This window comes from Apodemus sylvaticus, chromosome 19 (genome assembly GCF_947179515.1).
Source record: "Apodemus sylvaticus chromosome 19, mApoSyl1.1, whole genome shotgun sequence".
In the NCBI taxonomy this organism is placed as follows: Eukaryota; Metazoa; Chordata; class Mammalia; order Rodentia; family Muridae; genus Apodemus; species Apodemus sylvaticus.
This window is the reverse complement of record NC_067490.1, coordinates 26136071-26157730: the sequence shown is the minus strand read 5'-3', so window position 1 is coordinate 26157730 and position 21660 is coordinate 26136071. Positions and strand designations below refer to the sequence as shown.

The following is a 21660-nucleotide window of genomic DNA, read 5'->3' as shown; positions in this document are numbered from 1 at the left end:
GCTCAGGCGAGGCCCCTCACACAGATCCACCTTACTCTATTTCCTTACTGTCGGACAAACTTTTCACCGACCCAGCCAGCTCACTGCCCCGCAGAAGAGGATCTTACACGCTCCAGGCAGCCCTCCAACTCCCTACGTGGTCCAGAGGGACCCTGAACTCCTTATCCCCCTGCCTGTCTCAACCAAATGCTGGGTATGAGCCACCACTCCCGCTCAGAGGATTTGACGCTGGGCTGGAGCCCAGGACTCTGTGTCCATAGCCCTTCATTTCCTCTGCTTTGGTTTTTTTTTTTTTTCTTCCTTATCTACTGCAGTGGTCAGGACCCAAGCCAGGGCCTTGAACAGCCAGGCACACACTCCACCTCTGAGCTACATTTATTGTTTTATTTGTTTGTTTGTTTGTTTGAAACAAGGTATCACTGTGTAGCCCCTTATTTATTTATTTATTTGAAATGAGGTATTACTGTGTAGTTCCTTATTTGTTTGTTTGTTTGTTTGTTTGAAACTAAGTATTACTGTGTAGCCCTATGTAGCCTAAAACTTAAAATATAGACCAGGTTGGCCTAGAATTTGATTCCTGTTAGCATATTTTCGTCATATTAAGTAAAGAAAAAAAAGGGGGGTAGAGATGAATATCAACCATGAGAGGAAAAGGGGTGTTGAAAGGGGACCACATCCAGGGGCCCAGAGGCACCAGGTGATTGACAGCCTTGACCTCTCTCAGAGGTCAGGGCAGCAGGAGTGCCAGGAGGGCAAGCGGCAAGCCTGTGACACAGGGAGCAGAAAGTGACTGTGAGGCCAGCCCCTGCTCAGCTCTAGGCCAAGTGTGCAGAGAGGTGTCACCCATCTGAGATGTCACGTGACTCGTGGCAGGTACCAGAGGCAGAGGACAGGTCTGAACACTAATGGCTGCCCAGCCAGGGCCCCTGCGCTGAAGCAGGGAGTCAGACAGAGCAGAGGAGCTTACAGTCCTCTATGGAGCGCCAACCACGGCTGAACCTCAAGCAGCTAAGAGGCAGTTCCCGACCACACCAAGATGGCCTGGCCAGGTAGGGAGGGGTCCAGACCCTATCCATGTGGCAGAGGCTTAAGAGTCAAGTTGTTTTGAGCCACAGTCCACCCACCTGGGAAGAGGACAGACAGCCTCACCCCACCAAGCTGCCAGCAGGACCCAAGAATTCTGACCAGGGGCGGGGTGGGGAGGGGGAGGGGCATACCCACCTGAAACTCGCCCTTGGTGAATTTGGCATCCGGCACACTCACTAGCTCCTCCTCACCCACCTCGGGACAGCCCTGAGGGATGACAGAGCTGAGGTGGAGCCTCTCCCTACTGTACACATACTCCCCACTCACCCACACACACACCCAGAAACCCTGCTGAGGGTCTGCCCAGACTGATGGAAGAGGGTCCCCTACATGACATCAGACATGACCTCTGCCCTTTCACATTCACCACAGCCAGAACCCGCCCCTGCCAGGGATGACCTCTGACCTCACGCACAAGGCCCCACCTACCCCAATGTGCCAGCAGGCCAGCACGGCCACCACCATGGCCGTTGTGGTCCGGCCCTGGCCGTTGAGGCAGCTGAAGACAAAGCCTGTGCCTGGGTCCTTGGAGAGAGCAGCTCGCATGGCCTCAAGCAGCCGCTCAAAGTCCTGGGGTGACAAGACCACAGTTCGAGTCCAGGGGTGTCCAGACTCACAGTGGGGACCTCCATCGAAATGGTAACCCCAGATTTCTGTCCCCTCATGACTCATCATTCACATAACATAGTTCATGTGCACACACAGCTCACTGGGTTACATACAAGACCATGCATGTATGAACAGCTGTGTTCAGTATACACCCATAACTGTCTACATCCCAGGCGTATAAGGAGACACAACACACGTCTGACACTCAGTATGCCAATGCTCATGCACATCCAAGTTTTCCAGTCTGGTGCTGTGTCTCTGCCTGAGCAGCCACCAGGGGGCAGCCCTCCACTGGCTATGAGCCCTGACAACCATCACAGCCACGCCTCAGACCACAAATGCAAGGCACACACAGCCCACAGATACACCAACAAGTCCCTGAAAGGCAAACCACAGAGACGGCTGCGAATACACCTCTGTCACAGACCGACAGCTGCCACGTGAACAGCACCTCAGTCACACAGGGTTTCTCTGTGATCGTCCCCCTCCGTGCATGTAACATTCACATGCAGCACACACACACACACACACACACACAGACACACACACACACACACACAAGACAGATGCTATGAACCCCCATGGGAACAACAGCCCACAGCACCGCGGCACCGTGTGTCATATATTTCTCCAACAGCCGTATGAGCACACGCCCTTCCCTGTGACATATGGTGCACATGCCTGCAACATATGACAGGCAGACTGGCCCCACAACAGAAAGCACGTGAAGGTAGGATACACAGTGAACAGGCCCCTGTGCTAGCACATAAGCACACATACAGAGAAAGGATGGGAACATGTTTCTGAGGCCTCATATGGACCCCATGACACAATCCCCTGGCCCCACTGTGGAGAAGAGCTGCTTTTCCCAGGTCAGAGAAGAGACAGAGAGATCTGGGCCCAGAGACCTGGCCCCTCACCTCCTCCCGAGGGGCGCAGAAGTCCGGCACGGGAATGCGGCAGTAGGTAAGGCCAAGGCTGGCCCCCTGGTGCTGGCTGAAGACCTCCTGTGTGGTCAGGCACTTCTGGAACCTGGGGGTGGCAGGGCTCTTGGTGATGAGGACAGGGACGCTCAGGTGGGCCTTCAGCTGGGCCTCCAGAGCCTGGACAAGAGAGAGACAGAGGGCAGAGGACACCGAGACAGGCCTGAGAGTCAGGAGCCTGATGGAGCCATGGGCCAGAGCTCAAGAGCCCGCAGCCTCAGTCAGAACCACAGCGCAGAGGCAGAAAGGCCACGGGAGAATGGGGACATGGGGACCCGGGAACAGTAGTCCTGTGACAGTCCTGCTAAGCCTCAGCTCCGCCATCATACAACGGGAACACAGCCCCCCACCCCCGCCCCTCTCTCTCCATTCCCCCCTAAGTGCCTCTGCTGCAGACCGTGCAAAAGTCCTTACCTCCAGCTGCTCGGGGGCCAGCGCGGGTCCCGGGGGCCACAGGCTGTGCATGTGACCATCACACTCCAACACAACCTCCTCCCTCAGGTTGATCCAGACCACCTGGCGCAGCTTCCTCTTGGCGTCAGACAGGTAGGCCAGGATGTTGCCTAGGGCCTGGGGGGACAAGGGGCCATCAGGGTCACGGCTCTCCTTGCCCCGTCCCCTCTTTTGAACCCTGGGGCCTGAAAGCGGGCACCTTGGCACTGGGCTGGGCGGTGCCATAAATAGGCATGCGTGGTACACGCCGGAAGTTGGCTACGTCCATCTCTCTGATGGTGCTGAGAGCATCCAGGGAAACCAGGTCATCTGCTTCCTGTAGGGAGGAGGACACACAATCAGAAGCCCACGGTCACCTGCCATAGTCGGTGGTGGGCACCATATCCAACGGGGTCTCAGAGGGAAGTGTGGGATCGGGCTGGCAGAGAAACGGTGTCCTACTGGGTACAGGGTATATATGGCGGGACCCTGCAGCCTCACCGACGCCCTGGCAAGGACGTGGTGGTGCACGGCCTCCAGAGAGGCTCCAGCTCAGATGTCCTAAGGTCCAGTCTGACTGTGTCAAAGCTCTGGGCTTTGAGACTGAGGAAAAGGTACCAGGACAGCAGCCAGAGCCTGGGACATTGTGCCCACAGGAGAAGCCTGCCACACCCTCCCCTACCTACTGCCCTCCCCCCCCTCCCGACCCCGGCAACACCTCCCCAGCACTACAGAAATCAAGAATTCCCTGTTGCCAGTGGCCAGCCAACCCGGCCCACTCCACAGATACTCAGCTACTCACCAGGGAGCCCTTGGCGATGAGGTCCCCGGGAACCAAGGGCCCCACTGAATTCAGCGCCACCAGCAGACGATACAGCTCAGGATGGGTGCACAGCCATCGACTGAAACTGAGGGCAAAGGCCAGGGGGTGCTGCAGCCCGAGGCCGAGAGAGACGGGGCATTGAGGAGTGTGGGGCCACCCTGAGCCCTCCCTGCCTAGCCCTGTACAGAAGGGAGCCCTGAAAGGTAGCATTGGGACTCAGGGGAGAACGAGTAGGAGATGGAGGAGCAGGATGTTTTTTGCCCTGACTGAGATTCTGAGCCCAGGCCTGGGTTGGGGTTGTGGCAGAGCGGAAATGGGGGCGGGGCAGAAACAACAGGCACCTGGACCTGTTCTTGGCCCTCCCAGCCTTTCTCAGCAACCAACACACACACACACACACACACACAGTCTCCCTCTATTCCCTGCCCCGTGGGGTGCCAGTGGCTGGGGTAGCCCTCCCTCAGCCCCACCTGTTCATGCAGATAGTAGTTAAATAGGATCAGATAGAAGTACAGCTCCAGACTCCACAGCGCCCTCTGCTGGACAGCATGCTGACTGCCACACTCCTGAGGACAGGGAGGGGGAAGGGAGAAATGGGTGTTAGACATGGGGCTGCCCCCTAGCTGTGTCTAGAAGAGTGGAGACTCCCAGAAGGCACGCCCTCCAGCTCCAAGACAGTTCTGCCAGGCTGGAAGTTCTTCCATGTTCTATCCCCTTTGCAGTAACTCATGAGTAATATGGAACCCTGTGGTGACCACACAGGGCATGCGTGGCTCTCAGACAGATGCTGCCTCTCCAGTTCCGAGTCCTGGGACAGGGACAGCGTGAGAAGAAAACAGGACAACTACCTCATTATGTTCCATTTCCTCTGTGTTGAATTTTTACTTTCTTGAAGCAGGGTTTCTCTGTGTAGCCCTGGCTGTCCTGGAACTAGCTCTGTAGACCAGGATGGCCTTGAACTCAGAGATCTGCCTGCCTCTCTGTATCTCTAGTATCTTAATCTAGGGATTAAAAGTGTGTGGGAACACCACCTGGTTCCTTTCCCTTTCTTGAGGGTGGCCCTCCTTTAAGATCCAGGAACACAGATACACAGACACACAGACACACACACACACACACACACATACACACAAATATACACATACACACACATCATACACACACATATACACAAACATACACACATATACACACAGATACATACACACCCATCATATATACACATACACACAACATATACCCACACATATATACATACACACATACAGACACATATACATACGCATAAACATACATACATACATACATACACATACACACAGATACATACACACATACACACAGAGACACATACACATATACACAGAGACACACACATACACACACATCATATGCACACACACCCACAATATATATATGCACAACATATACACACACATATACACACATATACATATATACATATACACATCATATGCAGACATACATGCAACATATACACAATATACACACATAAACATACATACACACACAGAGATATACACACAGACACACACACACACTAACACACACCTCTGTGTTGCCATATCAGCCTGACAGCTCTGCCAGCAACACATGAGACAACCACAAGATGGTGCCAGAGAAACAAAGATTCAGCATGAGCCCTGGGCACTGCTCTGGTGGCCTCTGACCCCTGGTCTAGACTAGGGGATAACCCTGCGCCTTGATGACCCCGCTGCAGATGCAAGAGAGGATTCCAGATAAGGCGAGATGAAGTGTCTCCAGACAGACGCCATGACAGTACAGGGTCCTGAAGCAGCTCATGTGTCAACAACTGGGGCCTGCCTGGTGACAGCAGCAGGTGACACTCAGCCCTCTTCTCAGTGTCCCAAGCATCTTCCCTCACTTGACCCCCACCAGCCCTACAGCTACTTATCATCGAGTGTCCCACTTCACAAACAGGACAATGCAGGCAATCCACACAGCAGAAGTCCTCGTCTCCGTAAGGGACACTACCAGACGGTGACCAGGCAGCTGGGTCGGGACTCCAAGTCTGACTCGCCAGGCCCAGGCAGGTTGACCTGGCCACGGGTTAAAGTGACAAAGACATCAAAAACTCTTCTCAATGACAAACTCCAGGAATTCACTCTAACACTAGAAGCGGGATGGCTACACAAGAATCACAATGGCTGAAGAGAAGCCCGCGTGCTCACGAGGTGGCATCACATTGCCTGTCTCTGGTTTCTGTTTTCCCACAGTGGAACTCAGCTCTCGGGGACTTGCTTTTTGTAAGTGTTAAACAAACTGAAGGTGGTCAGGGCTTTGAGTCTCACACACACCACACACCACACACCACACACAAGCACTGTCAGCACCGGCTTCTCCACAGAGCTCAAGACAGGAGCTGCGAGCCAGCACAATCTTCTTCCTGAAGCTGTGCAATGGACCAAGTCTGCCCTTCCCGTGGAAACTCCAGAGATTCCCTCGCAGGAAGAGCTCCTGTGTGAATCCTGGGAGGCCCCCAGAGATCTCTGAATTAAAGGCTGTGTCCTGGGGTGACACTGTCGGAAGGTGACAGGTTCCTTAAGAGGCAGGGCCAAACAGGGAACACTTGGATCACTGGAGACGTGTTCTAAACTGCAGGATGCCGGCTGCCTCTTCCTGTCTTTTGGTCCTCTGTCCACTCCATGAGAAGTGCCATCCCAAAACATGTGCCCGCAGTGATGTGCTGACCCCACCGGCACCTCCAATGGGGGTGGGGGTGGGAACAGGACTCTCTACTCCTTCCCTCAATCCCTCTCTCCCTCCCTCCCTCCCTCCCTATTATTTCTCTCCTTGCTGACCTCAAACACAGCAAGCAGCCCAGGCTACCCCAGAAGCCACAGTCCCCCTGCCTCTGCAGTTGCGTGGGGTTTATAAGCCTGTATCACCCTGGACTAGCCATTGCTTTTTTACAAGCTGATTCTCACACTCTTAGGTTTCTCATTATCCTGACGTGAAGCTGATTAATGGGAGATTCCGGGAAAACGTGTGAGTGCAGAGGTCTCAGCAGGCCCCTCTGTCCGTCCTGTTTATTCTGCAGCCAAGGGACCTGCTCAGAAAAAATAAACTTCCCTCTTCCTCATCCTTCCTTCCCACTGCTCCAGCTGCCCGACCCTCATCCTCCACCCCACCCTCCTCCAGAAACTACTGTACTGAGAGAGAAGCCATCAAGCTGAAAACCCACAGTCCCAAGCAGATTCCGGCATGCTCCTCCCGGCCTCACCTGCTCCCGGCTCTCTGGCCTGAAGCCCTCCAGCTTCCTCTGGTTCTTAAGAACCTCTTCCTTCAGGTCATGCAACTCTGCACAGGCACTGATGGCTCGATCCACCTAGGACCACAGCATGGGGATAGGGAATGGGAGAGACAAAGAGGAGAACTTTCAGAGAGAAGATGTGTAGAGAGGAAGAAACACCACACACACACACACACACACACCAGTAATAGAAGCAACCTTCCCATTCCAACCCTTGATGACCCGGCCCCTAACTCACCTCCTCCACCATTTTCTTCCCCTGGGGCACCTTGCAGATGAATCCCTGGACCACCTGAAACTGCTCCACGGGCAGGGGTTTGGTCAGCAGGGAGGCAGTCCTGACAAGGTGAGAGAATCAATCAGGGAGTGTAATCAGGAGCTCTACACAGCCCGAGGCCACCCATCAGCCATTGGGAGGCTTCAGATTACTGCTGATTTTTACTGAGGGAAATGGAGACCCAGAAGGGTCCAGTGGCCTCTCTCCAGCACACCCAACCAACCAGTGACAAACAATACAAAGATGCTGGATGGGGTCCCATGACCGCAGAGGCAGCTCCACCCTCTCCTCTTCCTGTCCCTCCAACCCCTCCACTGGCGGGAACCCCGGCCACTCACTCTAGCTGGGGGGTGGTTCTACTGTGGTGGAACATCACGAGGGTACCCAGGACCATGCCCAGGTTGGTCCTACCCACACCTGACTGGCAGCTGAACAAGAGGGCAGGGGGAGGCCCGTGGTTATCTCTGAGCGGCAGAAGGCTGGGGGTCTCCTGCAGAAGGGAAGGCGAAAGACCATCAGACAACAGTGTATGGGAAAACCCTCCAGTGGAGGCCCCCAGTCACACTCATGACATCTGCAGCAAGCTGGGGTCAGACACGCAGCAAGCTGGGGTCAGACACACAGCAAGGCCTCTGATGTCAAGCTCACAGCCAGATCTGACCCATCCGATGCTCCCACCCAGGGCAGGAACCCAGGGGAACTCAGAGAACAGGCCAGGAACGGCATGGGGTCTGGAGGAGAAGCTACACAGAGGGTCCCAGGCCCTACACTGACCTGACTCCTCCCCATTATAAATACAAATTAAGGCACTGTCCCAAAATGGGTTAGGACAGAAAGCCGCCATCCCCTGAAACCCAGTAAATATCAGCAAACAGATCTCTGGGACAAAAATCTCAAGTCTGACTGAAGAAGGGAGGAAGGAGAGGTCTAGAGAGGAGAAAGTCTCCAACACCACACGGCGAGTGTGTGCAGCCAAGCCATAGCTAGAACAGAGTCCTCCAGACATTAGCGCTGTGCTCGAGCATGACAGAATTGCAGCTTGTGTACCCGTGTACACAGGTGCACACACCGACACACTGCAGTAGAGTGCATATATGCACATAAGGACATAGACACAACCCTACACCCCGACATACTGGACCCCATATAAAGCACGCATGGAACTTTCCACAGATGGCCAGAGGCCACACCCACCCTGAGCATCTCCATGGAGATCAACCACCAGCACCTCTTCCTACCCGCCACTCCCAGACCCCGCCTCAGTCCCACTCACCCGAAGAACGCTGACAAAGGCATCAAACTGGGCTTCCGGGGGTGCCCCTTGCTCTGGCAAGGGGAGACGGTAGAATCTGCCAGGACAAGAAGGCAGCCCGTGAGCCGGGCAGCGACCCTGAGTCGCAGCTCAAGGCCTCATTCCCAAGCACAGGCCTGATGTGCGCAGATGGGGGAAACTGAGGTAGCAGCTGGAGAGGCAGCCCCGAGAGGACATGAGCTCCGGGTACCTGTAGGTGGGCTGCAGGAACAGCGGCCGCTTAAACACCTCCTCGGTCACGTGCACATCATCCTCACCTCGGATGGCCACGGTGTGCGGCTCCCCGCGCAGGTCCTCCGTGTTGTGGTACACGTGGTACACGTTCTCTCTCAGTTGGGCAAAGTCATGGATCTACAGGGAGATGCAGGGGTTAGAGGCATCTGACCTGAACTTCCACAGTCTCCCTGATTATCCCTGACAAGCTCTGGCGACCCGGACTCACAGACGCTACACATACACGTCTTTTCCTCTGAGAGAACTACAAGGCCTAGGGGATCTGCGCTGCCTGCACACATCAGACCTGAGAGCAACCAGACCCACATGGGCCAATCAGGACCACGATGGAGGTCAGCCGGAGGGCTCTGCCCAGTGATCAGCGGAAATGCACTAAGAAGGCCTCTGAATGCCAAGGGCAGGGTGAGGCTGGGCCAGCTGAAGCAGACATGACAGAGGTAGAGAGAGGCTGGTCCCCAGCAAGGCCTGGGCCTTCCCTCATGCATCTGTGTCTGAAGCACTGTGACCAAGAATTCCATTCACACAGCTCTGTGGTGAGTCGCTCGCTCAGAAGTCCCAGAATCTCAGAAACAGGCCCAGCACACTTGACTCCTCAGGGCCCCACTGGAAAAGTGAGCAGCCAAACTTCAGTCATGGGTCTCTGTAATGGCTTGGATATGCTTGGCCCAGGTGTGGCCCTGTTCAGAGTAGCTGTGTCACTGTGGGTGAGGGCTTTAAGACCCTCATGCTAGCTACCTGCAAGCCAGTCTCCTCCTAGCACCTTCAGATGAAGATGTAGAACTCTCAGCTCCTCCTGCACCATGCCTGCCTGGATGCTGCCATGCTCCCACCTTGATGGTAACCTGAACCTCTGAACACAAAAGCCAGCCCTAATTAATATTGTCCTTTATAAGACTGGCCTTGGTCATGGTGTCTGTTCACAGCAGTAAGACCCTAATTAAGACAGTCTCCATGGTGGTTTGACTGGTTATGACCTTCATAGACTCATGCTTAGCCATAGGCAGTGACCACTATTAGGAGGTGTGGCCTTGGAGGAAGTGTGTCACTGTAGGGGCGGGCTTTGAGCTCACATATGCTCAAGTTATGTCACCTAGTGTGGCACGTACTATCCTGCTGCTGCCTGCAGATGAAGATGTAGATCTCCTTCTCCTGTACCGTGTCAGCCTGGACGCTGCCTTGCTTCCCACCATGATGATGAAGGACTGAGCCTCTGAAAACTGTAAGCCAGCCCCAATTAAATGTCCTTTTTAAGACTTGCCATGGTCATGATATCTCTTCACAGCAATAGAAACCCTAGTTAAGACAGTCTCCTCCGCTAGGTCTCTTCTCACCCTTCCAAAACCAGGACTGAGGAGCGAAGGAGAAACAGCATGGGAGAGGGACTGAAACAGATTAACTGGGATGGAGGAGTCACGTTTGCAACCAGCCACACACCCCAGCAGGGCACAAAAGCTAGGGAGACTGAGCCAGGAAGACTGAGTAGCTCCCACCCCCAGAATGGATTCAGGGGCATGTCTGGAGAACTGGGCTGCAGGCTGGAGTCTTGGCTCAGATATCTGAGGTCAGGTTAGGGAGAGATGCTCTCAGTCGCCACTCACAGGCCCTCACCTCTTTCCGGATGGCCAGCTCCAGATGTTCAGCCTTCACTCCTGGCCCAGGGTCCCTGAGGTTCTCATGAAGGCTCTCCTTGTCTCGAGGTGTGTAGGACACAAAGTCCTCTTCAGCACGCAAGAACAGCACAGGCTCTTCCCGCAAACAGAAGATGATGCATTCCTGGCAAAAAGAAGCCATTACCCCTGTCCTGCACAGACACGTGTCCCACCTCTAGGCCTTAGCCCAGATAGTGCCTCCCTCATCCAGAGTGAGGGTGCACCACCCATTCTCCTCTCAGGTAACTATCTTCACAAGTATGACACTAACATGCGTATTAACAAGTAGCATGCCAGTAGATCTGCCTTTTCTCTCTGGTGGACTACACATCACCCAGGCAGAGTCGTTCTGGTCCTTTCCATGGGCCCTCAATACCTAGCAGAATCCTGGGTCAATCAGTTGACTGATATAAAGACCAGTTAAAGAAAGACTGAGCTAGCCCATCGTGTGGCAGTCCCCAGAGGAGTTGGGAAGTAGCTCCCTTGTCACCTCTCAGTCCCTTTGACCTCTCAAGAATGAGGTAGACCAGAGGCTTCAGACCTTGTATACCCCCCCAACAAAGCAATGCACTACACACTCTGCAGTTTCTGTTCTGAAGTTCCAGGCTGAGCCCAAGACACACTCCCCTTCCCCAGAGCCCAAGGTGAACCACCCCAGAGCTTTGGAGTTGCCAATCACACCATGGAGGGCCAGCCTCCTTGGGAAGCTCACCTTGAACCCATCCTTCTGGAGTTTCTGCAGGACTCTCCTGAACCCCAAGAGGCTGGGCTGTCCCATGCCAAACACAGGAAGCCCGCCTCGCACCTGCCGGAAGTTGTGAGCCCCACAGCTCTCCAAGGTGCCCAGTGTGTCCATCTTCTTGGTGACGTCACGCACCAGGAAATAACGACCCTGACAGAGAACCACAGCAGATCAATCAGGGACTCAAGGGTTTCTCCTCAGACAGAAATATGTCCTGGGCTCTAGGGAACAGAGAGGCAAGAACGGGGGTAAGGCTGCAGACTCAGTCCCACCCTGAAGGTGCTTGCAGGTTCATGGAACAGACATCTGTGATGGCAACAGTGTTGAGTTCAGGAGAACCAGAGAAATCTTCATATAAAAGGTGGCCTTGGGGCCAGCCAGGCCTTGAAGAGAACAGATATTGGAACTGTAGCAAAAGCTAGGCTCTTAGAACGAAGGTCATGTCTAGATTGATAATTAGGCAATTCCTTCCTGGGCCCCAACAGTAGGGGGTTGGTCTGGTGCTGCTTGTATCCAAATGCTAAATTCTGTACCCCAAAATCTGGCTGCTCCAAGATAGAGCAGATACTCATCCAGCCTGTTATGTAAAATTTGCTCTCCAAGTTAACTGGGCAATATAAGCCTACGATTGGGCGATAGATAAAGGTAGGTGGGTTTTCAGTTACTTGGCTGGTTATCACAGGAAGAGAAGGAGGAGAAAGAACATGGAGGAGAGAGGAGGAGACCGCCATTGGAGGAGATGGACCAGGAGAAACACAAGTAACAAGGGACAAGTGGCTCTGATGTAAGTTAGAACAGCTCCAAACCTGCTCAGTCTACGCTTACAGCTAATAATTAAAACACCTGACTGTGTGTCTTTTATACAAGCTCTCTAGAATTTACAATTCCCTTTATACCCACTAGTCCCAAGGACTCCAGACTTGGGTGAAATGACAGTGACAAACATTGGGGGGACCAGAATACTGGCTGGTCAAGAGTTCATTCCTGAGCAAACCAGAACTCTGGGTAATTAGTCCCCTGTGACCCTTGCCTGACAGACAAGGAGTGAGACCTGTACTCCCAGATAAGCCAGAAATCCGCACAATGACTGTCACACAACCAGCCAGTCACTCATCCAAGGCCTCGTCATTGCTGCATGGTTCTCACCAGCATTCATAGGACAGCAGTAGCAAACAACACAGATTTAAAAACCGCAGGTCTGTGACCTTTTGACCTTCTACGAGACATGGAATGGGGGTTAAAGAAACAAAATGAAGCTAAGCCAAATGAAGTCTGAAGCTCTAAACTTTGGGGGTTTAGATGCTTTTAGAGTCTAAAACAACAATTTTCAACCTGTGGGTCATGACCCCTTTGGCAAATCTCTATCTCCATATAGATTTATATTGCAGTACATAACTGCAGTGAAATTATGGTTATAAAGTAGCAATGCAAATAATTTTATGATGGGGGTCAGCACTGAGGAACCGTCGTAAAGGATCACAGTGTTCAGAAGGCTGAAAATTGCTGCTCTTGAAGAAGATGGAGAATACTAGACAGGACTGGGATGGAGAGCAGAAGCAAGAGTCTGGGGCCAGGATTCCTAAGGGAGAGGGGAGCGTGGGATATATGGAGCCTGGCTCCTGGTGACATATCATGGTGGTTCACCTTGTACACATCCCTGAAACCCATTTTTCTGTCTAACTCAAATTTGACACATATCTGAAAACCTTTCCTGCAAGTGATTGAAAGCAAACATACTGCTTTGTGGGCAGGCCATGCGAACTCTGTTACACCCTGGAGGTTCTGCTATCTAAACACTAGGCAGCAGCAGCTGATGTCCAAGTGGATGCACCTAACAGTGGACCAATAAAACTTGATATCGACAGGTGTTGGGGCAGATCTGACCTGCAGAATGCAGTCATCTGGTGCCTCAACTGGATGACCTGTAAGGTCCTCTCAACCTCACACACTCTGCAACCAAAGGGTGGTTAAGAAGAACTGAGAGGCTGTGGCATGGCTCAGCAGTACTTAATTGCCTAGCACTATCAGTGAGGGACTGGGGACATGGCTCAGTGTAGAATGCTTGCCTAGCATATGCAAAAAATGCCCTGAAGTTCAAAGAAGGATTGAGAGACAAAAATAGAGTGGGAGAAGATGGAAGTGGAGAAAAGGCAGAGAAGGGCGGGGGTGGAACTGCCCTCACCTGCACCAGGTAGTGCTCGGGAGTGGCATCTGAGAGCCGGCCCATCCTGTAATGGGCCTTGAGCAGCTCATCGTGGATCTGGAACTCCTCCTTGCAGTTGTACCTGCAGAGTGAAAACTGGAGTCAGACAACCTCTGTTGCTCCCTTACACTGTGACCAGAAAACACAGCAAGGCCATCTGACCCTGACCCACACAGCTGCCCCTTCATTCTCATACACAGAACACCAGAGCTGAGACGACTAAGACCTAGGCTATTCCACTGCAAACTACATTTCCCATCTCCCTTGCTGCTAGTATATTTGCCAGTCTCCCTTGCAGCTATTATATTTGCCAGCCTCCCTTGCAGTTAGCATTGGTCCTGTTATTAATCTCTAGCCAATGATATGAGAGGGAGTGAGGAGGGGCAAATTCTAGGCCACTCCTAAAGGTAAAGCCTTCTAGTCTGTCTTTTGCCTTACCCTGTCCCTGGAAGAGGTAGATTAGCCCTCCCAAAAGACAGAGGCACCTGCTGATTTAATTGAAGCAAGATACTAGGGGAGCCTGGGTGGTTGCAGGCTGCCATACCAGCTTGGACACCCAAACGAGAGGTGAATATCTGTCTCTATTCAAACATTCGGTATGGGCAATACTTTGTTACGGTGGTCTAAACCAAAGCCTGATTGAGACATTGCCAGTGGATGACCCACCCCTCAGGTTGTGACTGAAACAGTCCCCACACTTCCAATTCCAGAGTTCAGTGCAGTTCATCCCACAAGATGTAATGGGTGTGTCCCTGCCGTGGCTGCGTACAGGTGTTCCAATTCTTCAGACCTTAATATTACCACAATAGGACTGATCAAACACCAGCTGTTTAAACAAGCTCTTGGTGGTTTCTGTAGACAGTAAGTCAGGTAAGGCACAATCACTGAAGCAGGATGCTACTCAGACACAAAGCCACACTGCCACTGTACCAATGCATGAGACCCGTCTGCTGCAGCTCAGGCACCAATCAAAAGAGCTTCCAGCAGGAAAGCAGTGAGGTAAATGGGTGGGGTGGAGAAAGGATCCACAAGCAAGGGGCCTGGCTCCTGCTGACACATCAATGGCCCACACTCTGTGTCCCTGAGACCCATTTTCCTGTCTAACTCAGTTGTCAGATCTATCTGCCATGATCAGGGCTCTGCTAACCTTTCCTGCACCAGACTGAAAGCAAATATCTCCTGCTTTGTGGGAAGACCATGCAGGCTCTGTTACAGCCTGGCAAGTCTACCATTGAAGCACTCGGTATCCACAGGTGAAGTAAAAGTGGGTGGGCCTAACAGTGCACTAATAAACAGTGCACTATTAACATCACCAGGTAGTGGGCCAGATTTGACCTGCCAGATGCAGAAAGCTGGTGCCTCAGTTGGATGACCTGTAAAGTCATGTCTACCTCACACACTCTGCAACCCATGGAGGTATATACATTTTCAGGTGGACAACAACTGTCTGAGCCACACCACCAGCTTCCATATTTCCCTCCCATCTCTGCTTATGGTGATGAGGAAACTAAGACCCAGAGAGAGACCAAGGAGGCAGAGCCAGGCCCTAGACCCCAGACCTGCTTTTCCCAAGGTTGCCTTCAATGGCCAAACTGCTGTTAACTTTCATTCTCAGATTCTCTCTCTCTCTCTCTCTTTCTCTCTCTCTCTCTTCTCTCTCTTTCTCTCTCTTTCTCTCTCTCTTTCTCTCTCTTTCTCTCTTTTTCTTTCTCTCTCTTTCTCTCTCTCTTTCTCTCTCTCTCTCTCTATCTCTCCTCCATATCTCTCTCTCTCTTTCTTCCCCCCCATCCTCTGGGGTTTTTTTGTTGTTGTTGTTGTTGTTGTTATTGGTTTTCTGTTATTTTGGATGGTTGGTTGGTTAGATTTGGTCTTTTGAGACAGGGTTTCTCTGTGTAGCCCTGGTTGTCCTGGAACTCACTCTGTAGACCAGGCTGGCCTCATACTCAGAAATCCACCTGTCTCTGCCTCCCAAGAGCTGGGATTAAAGGCATATTCCACCACTGCCTCGAATTTTTTTTAAGATTTATCTATTTAATATTATATGTAAGTACACCGTAGCTGTCTTCAGACACACCAGAAGAGGGCATCAGATCTCATTACAGATGGTTGGGAGCCACCATGTGGTTGCTGGGATTTGAACTCAGGACCTTTGGAAGAGCAGTCAGTGCTCTTAACTGCTGAGCCATCTCTCCAGCCCTGTGTGCCTCTACACCACTCAGCAACCCAGACTGACTTCCAGGGTCCATTAAGTCACGTCTGCAGGGCATCGCTCTTCTGCCTTTTATCCCAAGCACAATAACTTATGGTAATTTCTGAAGCCTGATGAATCACTCCACCTAGGGGCTTCTTTACACAGAAGGCCCGTTTCCCAGCTCTCTGCCACACTCATGGTCTGTCTAAAGCATGCACGTCTTCCTACATTCCCACAAGGCCCAGAGATGAGAAGACGACTCCAGCTCCCCAGGAGGTAGACCCAGGGTCCCTCCATTCTCTAGCTCTCAGAAAGACCCATTCCTTTATCCACTCATAGATGTCCATCCTTCCGGCCCTCCTGTGTCCGGATGCTTAAAATGTGTCCAGTTGGCTAAAAGCATGCTAACAAAACAAACCTGCCTCCCCGCTCCCTAAAGGCTGATTCCTAAAGGTCCCAATCAGATCGTAGAAGAGCAGCTCCTAGCTCTCCAGCCTGACAACAGTCTACTACTATGGAGTATCATGATGCACACCTTTAATTACAGCACGTGGGAGGCAGAAGCGGGAGGATACCTGTGACAGCCTTGTCTACATGGCAAATCCTATGCCAGCTAACATGGGTAAGTATTATGGGCCCAGAGACTCAGAAGAGACCCAGCCCTGCTACCTGCTCGCTGTGTGTGGTGGTTTGAATACGCTTGGCCCATGAGAAGTGGCACTATTAGGAGGCATGACCTTGCTGGAGGAAGTGTGTCACTGTGTAGGTGGGCGGGCTTTGACATCCTATGATCAAGCTCCACCCAGTACAGAAGAGACTCTCCTCCTTGGTGCCTACAGAAAAGACAGTCTGCTCCTAGCTGCCTTTGGATCAAGATGTAGAACTCTAGGCTCCTCCAGCACCATGTCTACCTGGATGCTGCCACGCTTCCTGCCATGATGATAATGGACTGAATCTCTGAAACTGTAAGCCAGCTCCAATTAAATGTTGTTCTTTATAAGACTCTCCTTGGTCATGGTGTCTCTTCACAGCATTGGAAACCCTAACTAAGAACTAAGACACTGTGTGATTCCAGAAATACTGCTTAAAATTTCTGGGTGAGACTTGGGAGGGGAGGTTAATCTGCAAAACTGCAAGCAATCTAAACAGTAAGTGCATGCAGGTTCCCCACACCACCCATGTCTTACGGGAACACGATCATGTGTCCTCTGATACTCACGTGATCACAACAGGGGCCACCTTGTTAGGGATGATGGACTTGGCCTTGCTGTTGTGTAAACTTGTGGCATGGAAGGACTGCACGCTGAGAGAATGCTGGCCATCCATGCTGTTGCTGCTGCCCTGCAGGCCCTCCAAGGAAGTGCCAGCCGAGACTGTCTGCTGTGCTGTGCTTGCTGTTGTACCCATAGTCTGCCAGGGGCCTCGGGACCCCAGACCTGCAGGTAAGAGGGTACACAGTTCAGAGGGACAGACAAAAAAACAGTTCTGGAGGACCCTGGCCACTCAACCCCGGATGGAGCAATTCCCACCATGGCTGCAGACACAGAGTGGCTGTCCTGGCCACTAGGAAGGCCTGGAGACATGGCTCAGAGGTTAAGAGCACTGGCAGCTCTGGAAGAACAGCCAGATTCAATTCCTAGCACCCACATGGCAGCTCATAAATATTTAACTGTTTAACCAGGGGACCTGATGCCCTCTTCTGACCTCTATAGGTACCATAGGCACATGCAGTAGCACATAAGACACATGCATGCAGGCAAAATACCCATATATAGAAAAATAAATAAAAATTAAAAATAAACCTGAGCAGGTTTAGGGAATATATATATATAGACATACATACATTTTTTTAAAGGAAGAAGGGCTGAGGGACAGAGGTGCAGCTGAGCCATAGAACATTTATCATTGGGTAACACGGGGTACAGTCAGGAAGGGTCAGCCACACACAGAGATCATGGTGGTTCAGGACTTCCAGGCTCAGAGTAGGAGATGAAACTGTGTAGAGAGGGCTTGGATGGTGTACTGGCTGGTTTTGTGTGTCATCTTGACACAGGCTGGAGTTATCACAGAGAAAGGAGTTTCAGTTGGGGAAGTGCCTCCATGAGATCCAGCTATGGGGCATTTTCTCAATTAGTGATCAAGGAGGGGAGGGTCCCTTGTGGGAGGTGTCATCCCTGGGCTGATAATCTTGGGTTCTATAAGAGAGCAGGCTGAGCAAGCCAGGTGAAGCAAGCCAGTAAGAAACATCCCTCCATGGCCTCTGCATCAGCTCCTGCTTCCTGGCCTGCTTAAGTTCCAGTCCTGACTTCCTTTTGTGATGAACAGCAATGCGGAAGTGTAAACTGAATAAACCCTTTCCTCCCCAATTTGCTTCTTGGTCATGATGTTTGTGCAGGAATAGAAACCCCGACTAAGACAGATGGTAATGGGCTGCAGGGCCCCTGTGTGTCCCTTGCACTGAGGCCCTGGTCATCTCCTCTGCATCGTTCTGCTAAAGCAGACGCACAGGAAACCACTCTACCCATGAGTTTATCCAAACCAGGCAAGTATCCATCAGCTGAAACATTCAAAGAAAACAGCTGCCACAGAAACCAAGACTACCATCTATCTGATCAGCATCATGGGCCTTCGGGACACGGGGCGGCACTTCCTCACCCAAAGAACCCTGGGCGTCCTGGATTGGAAGGAAACAAGTCTCACCAGCCTGAGGTTAAAGTTAAAACCTGTTTAAAACAAGTAAAGGAATATATCCGTGATACAGTGGAAGAGCTGGAGGGCGGTGGCCTTGCCAGAGCTCAGGGTCTGCTAAGAACAAGGCTGGGTGTCCGACACGGAGAGTAGCAGACATGGCAGAGAGGATCATGGGAGTTTCTAGGCACTCAGAGGCCCTGGGATCACACATGGCACAGATATTATTATGGGGGAGGGCAAATTCTGATAGCGCCCCACACTCTTTTACCCTTGGGAGCTAGCCCACTATGAACTGCAAATCATGGATAACGGGTCCTGTCTGCTCCTGACCACACATCCCCGCCCCTCACCCCACACCACCTACTCATCACAGCAGTGACACCCAGAGATGTGTGCAGCGGGGTCATGGTGTCAGCAAAAGGGCAGGCCAACTCAGTCTGCGGTCCCCAGACCTGACACTCTCCCACACCTCCCAACACTACATACAGAGGCCCCACCTCCAGAGCTGTCTCCTGAACATTTAGAGAGAAACTGACCATCTCCTCTACCCTTCTAGAACCTTCTCCAACCACTGATGATTCCTATCCCATACAGAAATACAGAAATCCTTGCCATCCTTGAAAACTCCCAGCAGCCTCAAGGCAGCCCTGATGAACTGCCCACACCTATGTAGAAGAACATGTCTTCCGGGCTCCTGATACACAGTTTGACCGCCAACCCCTCAGAGGTACAAAGAATGAACCTTTGAGATTCCCAGCTAGGAAAGCAGGTAGCTCACAAAACAGGCTTTCTCAGTGGACCCCAGCTGAGGGCCCAAAGAGAGAGCACTCTCTCTCCGGTAGCCTCTCCAGCTGCCAGGCTCCACACCAACGGTTCCCAGGCCTCCTCCCAGAAGCCTGGGCCAAAGGAATGTGAATAAAAACAGCCTCAAGAAAGGGACAACAGGCATGCGTCCACTGCCGGCCGGCCACAGCTGCCACCAGCCAAGCCCAGGCCCATTCCCACAGCTCAGCTCCACCCCACCCACCCTTTGCCTCTACTCCACCTTCCCTAAGACTCATAGACAGGGCTGGAGAGATGACTCAGCGGTTAAGGGCACTGACTGCTCTTCCAAAGGTCCTGAGTTCAAATCCCAGCAACCACATGGTGGCTCACAACCCTCTGTAATGAGATCTGATGCCCTCTTCTGGTGTGTCTGAAGACAGCTACAGTGTACTTACATAGAAATAAATCTTTAAAAAAAAAAAAGACTCATAGACAACGAGCAGCACCTAAGGGCAGCCGACAGACAATACAGATGTGCACAGCTGGCAGGACAAGCAGCTAGGGTGGGCAGCATCCTTTGAAACCTGAATGGGCCTCGAAACCACGTGCAGACAAGAGAGCAAGCCAAGGGCCCTCATCAGTAGCCCTCATCCAAGACTCGCTCTCCACCCGGCCAGAGTGAGCTTTGCAACTTGGGAGGGAGCGGCTGTTCCTCCCAAGACAGCTGGAAGCCACAGACAGCTTCTTCCTAATACACAAAAGGGTCTGCAGGATGCTAAGGTCGGCGGTATTGGTAATTATACCACTGCTGAGCACAGTGGTCAGCACAGCAGCAGGGCTGGGGATGGGCTCTTAAGGTTCTAATGGGACATAATGGAGGTGGACCGGGGAGCTTGGACATGAAACGCGGCTGTTTAGGCAGTCCATTAGCCTAGGTATGGAAAGAACCTGCTGTGTGTTAGAATAACAAAACAGCTGGGAGGCAGTGGTGCACGCCAGTCCCAGCACTTGAGGCAGAGGCAGGTGGATCTCTGTGAGTTCAAGGCCACACAGAGTTCCAGGATAGCCAGAGCTGCACAGAGAAACCCTGTCTCAAAACAACACAAAACAAAATACTTGAGGCACTCAACTGGCAAAAGGAAAGGCTCATTCTGGTCTACAGACTCATTCAATGGTGGGTTGGTGCCATTGTTTCTGGGCCATGCGAACAGCAGAAACTCCAGAATGGTGGAGGGGAGCACCAATATGTGGCTCTCCAGACAGCTGGGAATTTGTCATGAAGTTTACACACATCAAAGAACTGCTTAAAGATGGGCCAGAGGAGAGCTGGAGAGAGGACTCTGAATAAGACTGCTCTTCCAGAGGTCCTGAGTTCAATTTCCAGCAACCACATGGTGGCTCACAACCACCTGTAATGGAATTCGATGCCCTCTTCTGGTGTGTCTGAAGACAGATAAAACGTTCTCTTATACATAAAATAAAACTTAAAAAAAATGAGTGAGACAGATGAGGACTTGTATACATCCAACAAGCACTTGAGGTGATCTTACTCATTCGTCTTCAGTGACAATTTTTTAAAGACTGGATTTCCCAGGCTCTCACACAGCTGGTGGTTACTTCAAAAAAAAAAAAAACCATTCTGTATTTTTGTTTGTTTGATATTTATTTATTGTTCTATAGCTCCGGCTGGCCAGGAACTCATTAAGGAGACCAAGTGGAACCCATGGAAACCTCAGCCCCCTCCCCCCACATCAAGTCCTGGGACGATAATCATAAGCCACCCCAAGCCCAGAAGTCCTAAAGTTTCTTCCCAAGGGAAGCACATGACTGTCACGTGACTCCACACTTTCACTTAAAGGACTCTATCAGAGAAGAAATGTGGGGGGGATGGCTTCTGTATAACCTCGGGGGCCTGAGTACTCAGGGTCAGTGTCTGAGACCAACCTTACTAATGCCCAACAACTAACAGGCAGAGGAACAAAACACTAGAAATCTACGTCTACGTGGGGATGCATTCAGCAACACTGGCAGAGCAGAGTCCCAAATGCCATACAAAGAGAAATAAGCCAGGTCCCAAAGACCAAGTCTTGTCACCCCCAGGCAGCACATGGTCATCTAGGAAAGGCAAGAACAGGATCTTAAAGAAAGCTGGGTGTAGGAGCCGAGGGCTGCACGGGCCCTCAGTGGCACCTTGGAGGACAGAGCCGCCCTGGATTGTCCAGAACACAGGCCGAGCGGTGGACACCAGCAAGGGAAACTGAGCGAGCTTTCGAGATCAGTGGGCACTGTGCACCTAGCACCTGCAGTCAGGGGCCAACAAGCCAGCTCGGCCTCCCACCAGGCAGAAGGAAGTGCTCTGACAACACAC

General features: G+C 52.1%; 1 protein-coding gene across 2 annotated transcripts in view; it reads right to left on the bottom strand.

Moving 5' to 3' along the window:
- The window catches only part of LOC127669881 (paladin), a 93154-nt gene that overhangs the window by 45159 nt on the left and 26335 nt on the right, over positions 1 to 21660 (bottom strand). For both annotated transcript variants that reach the window (XR_007974428.1, XM_052164101.1), the window contains exons 2-17: positions 17056 to 17272; positions 13625 to 13727; positions 11413 to 11592; positions 10660 to 10824; positions 9008 to 9168; positions 8779 to 8854; positions 7844 to 7995; positions 7467 to 7566; positions 7199 to 7303; positions 4404 to 4499; positions 3913 to 4041; positions 3331 to 3447; positions 3093 to 3248; positions 2616 to 2798; positions 1516 to 1656; positions 1222 to 1293 (exon numbers count right to left, since the gene is read on the bottom strand). Coding sequence is in view for 1 of the 2 variants with exons in the window: in XM_052164101.1 (XP_052020061.1) it covers positions 1222 to 1293; positions 1516 to 1656; positions 2616 to 2798; positions 3093 to 3248; positions 3331 to 3447; positions 3913 to 4041; positions 4404 to 4499; positions 7199 to 7303; positions 7467 to 7566; positions 7844 to 7995; positions 8779 to 8854; positions 9008 to 9168; positions 10660 to 10824; positions 11413 to 11592; positions 13625 to 13727; positions 17056 to 17272 (2153 nt within the window). In the remaining variant the exon portion in view is untranslated. The remainder of the gene's footprint in view (positions 1 to 1221; positions 1294 to 1515; positions 1657 to 2615; positions 2799 to 3092; positions 3249 to 3330; positions 3448 to 3912; positions 4042 to 4403; positions 4500 to 7198; positions 7304 to 7466; positions 7567 to 7843; positions 7996 to 8778; positions 8855 to 9007; positions 9169 to 10659; positions 10825 to 11412; positions 11593 to 13624; positions 13728 to 17055; positions 17273 to 21660) is intronic.